This window comes from Ipomoea triloba, chromosome 3, assembly GCF_003576645.1.
Source record: "Ipomoea triloba cultivar NCNSP0323 chromosome 3, ASM357664v1".
In the NCBI taxonomy this organism is placed as follows: Eukaryota; Viridiplantae; Streptophyta; class Magnoliopsida; order Solanales; family Convolvulaceae; genus Ipomoea; species Ipomoea triloba.
Window position 1 is genome coordinate 16,104,255 of NC_044918.1, and position 10,610 is coordinate 16,114,864.

The window sequence follows — 10,610 nt, forward strand, 5'->3', positions numbered from 1 at the left end:
GGGGGGGGGGGGGGGGGGGGGGGGGGGGGGTGTTGAGTGGTTCATATTGAATGAAAATTTATAGGTGTTTTTACGAGGTTATGACAATTTCGGATATTCTCACATTGGTACTAAATTAAATGTATTATATTTAATTTAATAATAAATTTTAAAAATATCATAGCTAAAGAAACATTTTATAAAATTACATAAGGCAGCTACATTAAGAATATATATAATATAATATATAATTATAGCATTTTGTTAAACGTTAATTGCATGCAAAATTAAAAGTTGCAATGGCATTAATTGTACTAATGATGAATATTCTTGATTACTAGTATATTACGTAGATTAAACTTCACCTAGTGAAATTAATTGCGCTAATGATAATTATTGATTACTAATAATTAAATTAGAGCCATTCCTCACTCATTTAAAGGTAGTGTTATAGGATGAGCTGCCGTTTATGGGGATATACAAGAGTTTTTATTTTATTTTATTTTTAGCGAAAATATCTTATGATATATGGGTGGAAATTAAACATAGAATCTTAAAATGAGTAGTCAAGTGGGTGAAACAGTTTCGTATTAGAGGATTATGAGTTTCATTCTTGTCAATATCCTTTTAATTGAGCCTGTCGTACATGATCGAGTTTGTCACTTATAGTCTTCATAGATCATAGTGCAATTTGCTTGTTCTGTGTTATTTTCAAATTATTACACAAGAAATTATGTGGCTCCCCAGACAAGTGAGATTACAAATAGTTTAATGAGTAAATTATATAGTACATACGGTTTACCGCTCTTTTATTTGGTCGCCATCTCCAGTTGACGGAGATGGCTTCTCTGTCGGCTGGAGATTGCCACCAAACTGGTCGTAATCTCTGTTGACCGGCGGCGACTATAACGGTCGCCGATGGTTGATTTTGACCTAACTTACCTAAGGTTCGCCAGAGTTTGGTCGGAGGTTCGCCGAAAATCTAATTGACCTGTAATTACAGGTCAATGAGTTTAATTGCTCCAAAATAAAATATTTGTGGATTTAATTATAACTTTCAAAAGTTCAAGGGCTTAATTAACTTCTTAGCAAAATTTTGAGGTTGTATTTGACTCTTTTTCGCCTTTTTAAATAATGTTGCTTTATGCCTTTATCCATTCCATTTATATATTTCGGGTCGGCCCACTTAAACTCGGCTTTACAAATGGAGTCCAATTCATAGGCTCTGCTGTCTTCTCCTTCATTTACCTTTTCAGGAAGACCAGAAAAAAAAAAAAGAAAAAAGAGAGAAGCAGAGGTAAGAGGGAGTGACGACGCAGCAGAGCGGAGATGGCCGGAGACCTTTTTGAAGATTTGCCACCGCCAAACGCTTCCGCCAATACCGGAACTGCCGGTACCTCCTCCTCCTCAGCCGCCGCTAAAGCCACCAGTGTAGAAGCTTCCCCAGCCGCACCACCGCCACCTAAACCTGCACTTAAGAGCGCTCTCAAACGGCCAAAACCACCTCAAGATACCCCCCCTGAAAGTAGGTGAATTTCCACTCTTGTGTCCCTGTAAAGCGTTCTCTCCTTGTTTTATTATTTTGTTCAACGGATTTTGAAATTTTAATTTGTTTCCTTAGGGTTTCTGTTACAAGTCAAAATTATGCTGAAAATTGGGTTAATCGTGTGCATTACAGTGACTTTAAAGCCTTCCTAAGATTGAATTCTACTGTACTATACATTTAATTTTCCGTTCTTATTTAGAATTCATTAAGAGATGGTAAGATTCTAATTCTAACTATAAGTATGAAAAAATTGATCCAATGTTAAACATTTGATTGACTTTAATCCTTGATGACAAAATCAGATAGATAATAGGTGAAAGGCAAATCAAAAAGCACTTTTATTTTTCATTTCATATGCATAGTATGGTTTACGTAATGGCTTGATCAGATGAAATTATTGTGATTAATCTTTGTATGTTTGTGGACACCCCATTCTAACAATATAGCAGGGGCAACCCCTTGAGCATTTTATTTCATTTTGTACCTTTTGGAACATGTTAATTAGTCCTTTCTGCCATTTCTTCTTGATCATAATTGATAATATTAACTAATATTGTTGAAGGTGAGTCTTGTTTCAACTAATTGCATTTCTTCGTTAGGAAGCAGTGTGATGCTTGGGATATGTGAATTATGTATATGATTATTAGAACATCCAAATAGATGATTTGTGATGATTACTTGAACTGAGAAACACCATATGGGTTTTTTTTGCACTACAGCTTCTGCTTCTGGAAAACGCTTGAGATTTAAAACGACTACTGATGCCTCTGAAACTCAAGTGATAGAAGCTATGCAGAAGATATCATCACATATAAAGAACCTATCAAAGTTCGGCAAGGCATCAAAACTTGCAATTCAACTGATTGAGGCTGGTAGTGTTAAACCTTCAACTAGTGACCACTTCTTTGCTATACTTGAAGCTGCAATGTCGTCATCCACTGCCTGCAATGAGCCATCAGTACGAGCTGACTATCACACGTTGTTCTCTGCATCTCAAGATGTAGTTGAGGTGAGGCATTTAGTCTATATGATGTGGTTAAAGTTCTAAATGTAATTTACTAATTTATATGAGTGAAAATTAGCTCATGTTGAACATATTAAATCACGCAGTGCCTCTCAAAGAAGCAGCAGAATTCATTAGCTGTATGGACGATCAGGGCGGTAGTAGCTAATGATCTGTTCACTGATGACAGTTTTGTGGTATGCTTTTGTTCTAATTAGTTTTGTTTAAAATATTCCCAATTATGAATTTGCATGTTTGTCTTTTGTTCTTTTAATGTGAGTTAAAACCATTTACCTTCTTTCTCTCTTGTGCCTGACTATTGGGGGTAGGGAACCATAATTAATTTTAGCTTCTCTAAGAACACGTCAAGAAAATAATTTCATTTGTTCAACTGCTTCAAAAAATAAGACATTACACAATGCCCTCTCTCTCTCTCTCCCTCACTCCCTCATTCCTTCCCACTCTCTCCTCTCTGTGGGTGCGGTTATGTAGGATGATTGCCCGTTCAGGCTATAACTTTTCTCTTTGGCTTACCTTTTACTGCTAATTCTTTAGTTTTTTGCTTTCCCATTACAAATAATGCAGTTGATGATAGATGGAAGCTAATACTACTGTTTGCTGCTCTGTAGTTGGCTATTTGGCACGGCAGAGATTGCTGTACCTTCTGTCTTATCACTGGCCTTAATTTCCCAGATACCACCTACTGTTTTGCCTTAAGAAGCCTATCACCTATCTACTTCTCTGACACTTGGTCTATTACCTTGTTTTCATCCTTGAATGTTGAGAAAATTTCATTTTGAAGAGGTTCATTGTCTTAACATGACAACACCTTTCTACATCGCTTATGTGGTAGAAGTGTAGAGGAAAAAGGAAGATTTCTGCTTGCTTTGGTAACACTTAAAATATATGGTTTGTCTCCCCTCTATTTTATTCCTATAGGACTTAGGCTTAGGACATTGGACTCTAGTGGGTGGCATATTCATTAAAATCACAAGAACTTATATATCTCTGAGAGTACCATGACAGATCTTCCTGCTTTTTTTCCAAGCATTGTTAAGAAACTTAAAGCAGGTCTGTTATTTGAATCCTTAGGAATATCTGAATATAACTTTGATTAGGTTGTGTTATGCAGTTTCATCATTTATTTATCTGAAGTATCTATTTGTCATACTTATCCACATGTTTATTGTGGCACATCTGCCAGTTTTCAAAAGCAACTGGGAAAGTAAAAGAAGGGATTTCAAACCTTCCGATTGCAACAAAAGATGATGACATAGAAGAATCTGCTGCCTTGGAAGATGAGACGCCGCCAGCAAATGCCAATGGGCAGACAAATGAGGGCCAGCCTCCAAACGAGATAAATAATAAAGAAGAGCAGGACCCCTTCGGCCTTGATGCTCTGATTCCAAGCACATCAAAGAAAGAAGACAAAGCAAAGGCAGTGAAAGAAAAGAAAGAACCGGATGAGGCCAAGAGATTCCTCAAGTCAAAAAGAGAAGCTTGGATCTCATGTTTAGAGATTGCGGCAAAACGCTACAAAACCCCATGGTCAAATTCTTCTTCCAACCCCACGATCTAAATGCATCTTTTTTTACCGAATACATCTTGCTGAACTGATTTATTTTGCCAGGTGCCAAACTGGGATCGACATATTAGTAAAGCACGCTTTTGATAACGTCTCGCGGTTCACTTCCAAACAAAGGGAAGCCGTCAACAAACTTTGGGTCTCTGTCAGAGAGCAGCAAGTTAGGAGGAAGCAAGGCAAATCAGTGTCTGGAAAACTTGATGTGAATGGCTTTGAATATCTCCAGCAGAAATATGCCAATGAGAAGATCAGCATTCGACACTCGGTTGGTGGCAGCGGAGATAGGAAGTGCACACAGTGGCTTGGTTGATCCATGTAATTGTTTATATAGCTCAGCTCTGTAATATCTATCACCTCCATCACCATAACTGCACTGGCAAAAATGAAAGTAAAATCATGGCCCTGCGTACTGGATTTGTGTTTGTAATGTCCTTATGCTTTACATTTGTGTAAAACACTTTTTTTTTTTTTGGGATACAATGGGTATACAATAATTAACCATTATGAAATTCCCATCATATGTTAGGATGTGCTTAGTTCATATACTGGATTTTTTTTTTTTGAGTACTACTGACTCTGTTACAATGTAGTATCTGTTCATAGTTACTTTATCAACCGACTGAAGCACAAAGAGTCAGTTGCCTCTACTGAGGCTCGAACCCACTCCCATCATCCATGTGGGAGTGTAAATCGGGACACCGGGTCACTAGACTACAAGGTCTTTGGCATATACTGGATTTTTAATATTTCACGTTTTTGAAAATCTCACATGGCATAAGAATTTGGAAGAAATAATATTCTAAAATATGTGATGAAAAGTGAACCATCAAAATATTATAAAGATTTTTTGTGTTACATTTAAAAATCTCATATTTCTAAAAACTAAATATCTAGACATACAATTGTACTCATTGAATTTGATTTTTACCGAGCTCCTGTATAATATTATTGTAATTTATCTTTTCACTATCCTGTCTTGACGTGGATGTGAGGCCCAAGAAAGAGGGAATTTGATTGTACTCGTGGCTTTTAATGAGCTTTAAACTGATTTGGAATTTGATTATACTCGCTAAATTTGGATTTGAGCTTTAAACTGATTTGTTGCTAAAGGACAAAAAATAGTTCTGTCACAATAATACTATGACCAAAAGTAATGTTATAATAAAAAAATGACTAAAAGTGGATTGTCACCTATAAATCTAGGACAAAAAATGGAATTAACTCTAAAATTTAATGGACTGTTGAGTAATATTATTTATCCATCTACTATCTTGTCTTGTCGGATTGTGGGACTCGATGATGAAAAAGTTTCGTCTTTTTTAAAACAAGAAAATATTCATGGGAAAATTAGAAATTTGTTATTTTTGAGGGGTAAGAGCGAAAATATGCCTAAAACATGGATCACCCTTTTAAATCAATAATTTTAGTACTCCGTACAAAAATGAAAACCCTAAACCCTCTGTCCCACTTTATATATAACCATCCACTATACTTATACCCTAGCCACTCTTCGAACACTGTACTCCTCCGCTTCTTCATCAGGTGCGATATTTTACTGCTTTAATACTTTTTTTGTTTTTTGAAATCAGTAGAAGAAGAGAAAGAAGCTTGAAGCACATATCGAAGGCTTGATGGGTGCTTATTGAAACCCTGTGGAGCTCATAAATTGTGCAATATAAAATAGATCATTCATCTTTTTTGTTGATATCCTCTTGATTAGCATTTTGCAGTTTTCATGAGGATAATTCTTTATGGTCAACATTTTTCTTCCTTAGTTCCTTTTTCTATCTCTTTTCAGAATTTGAAATGTAAGTTGTGGATATTGACCTCATTGCTTGTTAGTGCTACATGCTAAAGCTGATTCAGATTTATACTTCTTGGAAGAGGTTCTAGATGCAATGATGGTTTACATTTAGATTTGTTGGAATTATTATCAAATTAGCTCCCATTATATGCAATCTCTGATTTTTTTGGGTGTGTATTTCCTAGCATAGATCTATTAGCCTTATTTAGATGTGCTTTATGTCAATTTGTGGTTAATTTTATTGAATTAATCTTGATTTTATTATGAAATGAATGTAAGATCTTAACTTTTTAGATAGACTGTATTTTTGGGGATAATCCCCTGAACACCTACCTTGTAGATTTGCAGTTTAGTTAAGAGAAATCCAGGAAACACTACTCTTTATTTCTTGTACTATGGGAATTTACAGTGCGTGTTTTTCTAGCCAGAAATTAAGAACTGATGTGTGCAGGTTGCAGTTGGACCTTTGTATAATTCTATTCTTGATTGTTTACTGGGCTGCTTTTTCTTTAGGAAAAATTTGGGTTGAATTTGTATGTTTTGGGGACCTTATACTAGAAAAAACCTGGGCTAGAGAAACATGTACTTGTCTTTGTCACTTTTTTGGTTAAGGTCATGTTCTGGACAGCATTTAAGATTGACTTGGTTCTGAGAAACTTTACCCCCTTGCTTTCTAAATGAAAATAATTTCCTTGTCTTATTTGCTAAAGTGGCTTTGTTTTACAAATTTATTGTCAGGTTTAAAAATGGCAAAAAACCCAAAGGTTTTCTTTGACATATTAATTGGAAAGAACAAGGCTGGTCGGGTTGTAATGGAATTGTTCTCAGATGTTACACCCAAAACTGCTGAGAACTTCCGAGCCCTCTGCACGGGAGAGAAAGGAATTGGAAATTCAGGGAAGCCCTTACACTACAAGGGCTCTGCATTTCACCGCATTATTCCTGGCTTCATGTGCCAAGGCGGAGATTTCACGAGGGGTAATGGAACAGGCGGAGAATCCATATATGGAATGAAGTTTGAAGACGAGAATTTCAAACTGAAGCACACCGAGCCTGGTCTTCTTTCCATGGCAAACGCTGGGCGAAACACTAATGGATCTCAGTTCTTTATCACCACGGCTACTACTTCATGGCTTGATGGGAAGCACGTCGTGTTTGGGAAGGTGGTTGATGGCTATAGTGTCGTCAAAGCGATGGAATGTGTGGGTTCAGAGTCTGGAAAGCCTGCATCACATGTTGTGATTGAAGATTGTGGACGGGTAACAGAGAACTAGCTTGTAATCAACCTTATGGGGATATCAATTAGTATTACTATCTTACTTCTTATCGAGGCTTGCCATAGATATGATGTTTAGTTCATGTTCAATTGGCAGCCATTTGAATAAATGCATTCATAATTTCACATTGTATATTATTGCTCATTGCTCAAGGAAGACAATGGATTAGGGGGGGGTGGTACTGACCATACCTACCAAGATTTGGGGCCCTCAATATATATTTGTAGATTTAGTGGCAAATTATACCGAGTACCATGACCTATATTGCAATGTGTGGATTATGAATAAATGTTTATTTTTAGTATACTAAAGGCTTATTTTTAATATATTGAATGCTATTTTTAAGTAGTATAATTAAACATCAAGGAACTAGCTAGAGAATTTTCTAATATTTGTTTTTTGTTTGCTAAACGATTTGGCTAGGAATTCCCTTTTGAAGTCAGATTGTATGGATTCCCTTTCTCGTTTATTTTTCATGTACTTGACTCTGATCTTGCTTAATATATTTACCTTGTCTTTATTTTCAAAAAAAATAAATAAAAAGTTCGTAGTAGTATAATTAAACATAAACTTTTCGTACACAAAATATGAACATTTAATGCATTAAAAACAAACTTTTAGAGGACGTTTGGTACATTCTTAGTAGGTCGTATTTTCAAAAACTTTATGCCATCTTATAAGGTATTGAGATAGATCATGGTTCACGATATATTGTTTGACATTTAGTAACTTGGTTTTTAACACTAACCCTACAAGACCATTTTTCATTTTTCCATTTCAGCCCACTTTCTTTTCTTTTATGTTGGATTTCCAATGCTTTCGGCAATAGTTTAATCAGCACAATTTTGTTTTTTTGGGGGTCTATTATACCCTTCCAAGAAAGGGCAATGCTATTTCTATTAAACTTTTTACATTATATCTTGTCTTTTGGCATGGCTTTGGTCATAAGTAGAGTTCATTTATTCACAGGCAAATAACAAATACAAGAATTATAACACTTTTACAAATTATATACGAAGAGTTATAACATTTTTACAAATTATATAGACCCGCGAGAGATTGTTAATAATGTGTAGACTGAAACAAAATATCTCAACCGTTTTAACTACTTATGCATAGAAACTAAAAACAACTGTCCGACAGTAAAAATCTTGAGCTACACAAAAAAAAAAAAGTGATGACAGGAAAATCCAGTGGTCCTCTCCCATACCAAAGAGAACATATCATTTTAGTAATTTCCATTGCTTTTCTCAGAAAATTTTTCATTGTTGGTAGTACGATTATTGGATCATTTTTACATTCAATTTATGAGTATTAATTTTTTACATTTGATGCAAGACTTTAAAAACTTTATTACATTTGGACAATTTGGTCCCCCGACCGCCTAATTTTTTGTCATCAACGACCAAATTAAATCGCGCTATATAAGTTACTTATCTGTAAGTAACTTTCTTAGATAACTTCTCCCTTCAAGATAAGTAAATTTCATAGTTCATGATTTTATTTGGTCACTAATGATAAAAATTAGACTAAAAAAATTAAATGTGACAAAGATTTAAAAGTCTTATACCAAATATAACATATAAAATAAAATTTACAAATTGCTTATTAAAAAAAAAAATACAGATAAGGACAGTAATTCAATAAAGGTAACAGGTACACAAATATCCATGCCATGAAAGCAAGAATGGAAATTTTGTAGCCAAGCTCTAAACTATATGCATGCACCCATTCATGAAAGATTGAAAGGAATTGAAATGTTCACATATAAACTATAAACAATTCATCCACTTGCATCTCCTAAAATTAATTAAATTTATTTATTTTTCTTAAAAAATTCATACGTGAAACTTTTTGACCACTGGTCCAAATCCCTTTGAATACATTCAACTTAGAAGACTTTGAAACAATCATACAAAACAGGAACAATGCTTATATTATTATATTTTCCACTTTCATCTAAAAGGAATTCACCTATTAACAATCTTTCATTTTAACTAGCTATATAGGTATATAACTCCCATACCTGAATTCCATTTTTATCAACACTCTCTTGGTCGAATTCGTCACATAATCTTTTAATGTAATTTACCTCTCCTATATATGTGGCTCTGTGGATATAAGGAGAAAATGGACTAGTCAATTTTATAAATATTACTAAAAGTTTACAATAATTTTAAAATTGATACTGTATTTTTTTCAAACCTATTCCTTAGGTCTTACCAAATTCAAATTTGATTTTGATAGTAATTTTAAGGTAGTGATCAAACTAATAATCAATAGAATTAATGTTTTAATATGTTTTGTTTGAAGCTGATTTGGGATTTGTCTTTAGATGTCTAAATTAAAAGGAAAATGTTAACCTGTAGTAGGAATACATAGATTCATAAACCCATAAAAGGAAAGTGTTTAAGAAAAAAACAATATAAACCAACATTACAAATAAAGAAAAGAGCAAAAGGGTATCCCAAGATCCCAATCAAAAAAGTTTGGCATAAAGCTCTTTAATTTGAAGCATGTCCTACCAGAATCAAATCTTTGACTTTGCAATTGCGTTAGCAATTGACTTATTAAGAGTACATTCCACGGATCAAACCTACTCTAAGTGACAAAAACTACGGCTAGGAATGTCCATCCAAATCTCCCTGAGGTCCGTTGGAAAAGAGGAGGATAGTTCTCCAAAACTCACAAATTTTTATCATGCTAGATATATAGGACCAGACAAAAAAAGAATTAGTTGATCTGTTATGCTCCCAAAATTCATGAACCAGCTAAGCGTTATAGAAGAACTAGCTAAAAAGTTAACTACTGTTCGGTCTATTTACTCACAAAAATCAAGAACCAATTGAACGTTCATTGCCAACAAAATCATAGACCACCATAGTTACTATATCAAAACATATAGTGTGAAATGTTTTGATAAAAGCAGTGTAAACACAAAGCAAACCCATGAAAGAATATATCATAAGCCAATACATCATCACCTGCAATTAACCACAATGGATTAATTATCTCCAATTAATTAATAGTGTAGTGTGAAAGCAAGGATCTTAAAGTTTGGATGATGATGTCCATGGATGTTCAACTAAATAACCCGGTTCATTAACCTTATGGGCCAACCTTCATTATAATAAAAGTTGATTGACTTTGAACACATCATTAACACCCAAAAAACAATATTCTAAGAATGGATCAAAGCATTAAACCAATAGGCCAAAGTAAGAAAACAGTAGCAGCAGAATCAATACATGTAATAATACTGTGGATTACTTTAGACTGATCTGAAACCCAGACTGGAATTGAATTGAATTGTCCTGACTTGGCTGCCTTGTCTCTAGAACAAGGGGTTTTGACCACACGTGCACCAATTTCCTAATGTTATTGTCGTTTTTTTTTTTTTTTTTTTTTTTGTAATG

At 34.5% G+C, this 10,610-nt stretch overlaps 2 protein-coding genes across 5 annotated transcripts; both read left to right on the forward strand.

Annotated features, from left to right (window-relative positions):
• The first annotated feature begins 1,203 nt into the window (after positions 1 to 1,203).
• On the forward strand, positions 1,204 to 4,631 carry LOC116012824. Its single transcript, XM_031252497.1, has 5 exons — positions 1,204 to 1,504; positions 2,245 to 2,534; positions 2,636 to 2,725; positions 3,733 to 4,076; positions 4,159 to 4,631. Exons 1-5 carry the CDS (start codon positions 1,309 to 1,311, stop codon positions 4,421 to 4,423), a joined length of 1,185 nt encoding a protein of 394 aa, XP_031108357.1. The 5' UTR covers positions 1,204 to 1,308; the 3' UTR covers positions 4,424 to 4,631.
• Positions 4,632 to 5,600: 969 nt separating this feature from the next.
• LOC116012825 (peptidyl-prolyl cis-trans isomerase CYP19-3-like) lies at positions 5,601 to 7,498 on the forward strand. Of its 4 annotated transcripts, none has more exons than XM_031252502.1 (2): positions 5,601 to 5,655; positions 6,656 to 7,498. In XM_031252502.1, the coding sequence occupies exon 2, from the start codon at positions 6,664 to 6,666 to the stop codon at positions 7,189 to 7,191; it is 528 nt and encodes a 175-aa protein (XP_031108362.1). In that variant the 5' UTR covers positions 5,601 to 5,655; positions 6,656 to 6,663; the 3' UTR covers positions 7,192 to 7,498. The 4 variants fall into 4 exon arrangements, with proteins under 4 accessions (XP_031108362.1, XP_031108360.1, XP_031108358.1 ...); XM_031252500.1 differs by lacking the exon at positions 5,601 to 5,655 and adding an exon at positions 5,730 to 5,748; XM_031252498.1 differs by lacking the exon at positions 5,601 to 5,655 and adding an exon at positions 5,834 to 5,921.
• The last annotated feature ends 3,112 nt before the right edge of the window (positions 7,499 to 10,610 follow it).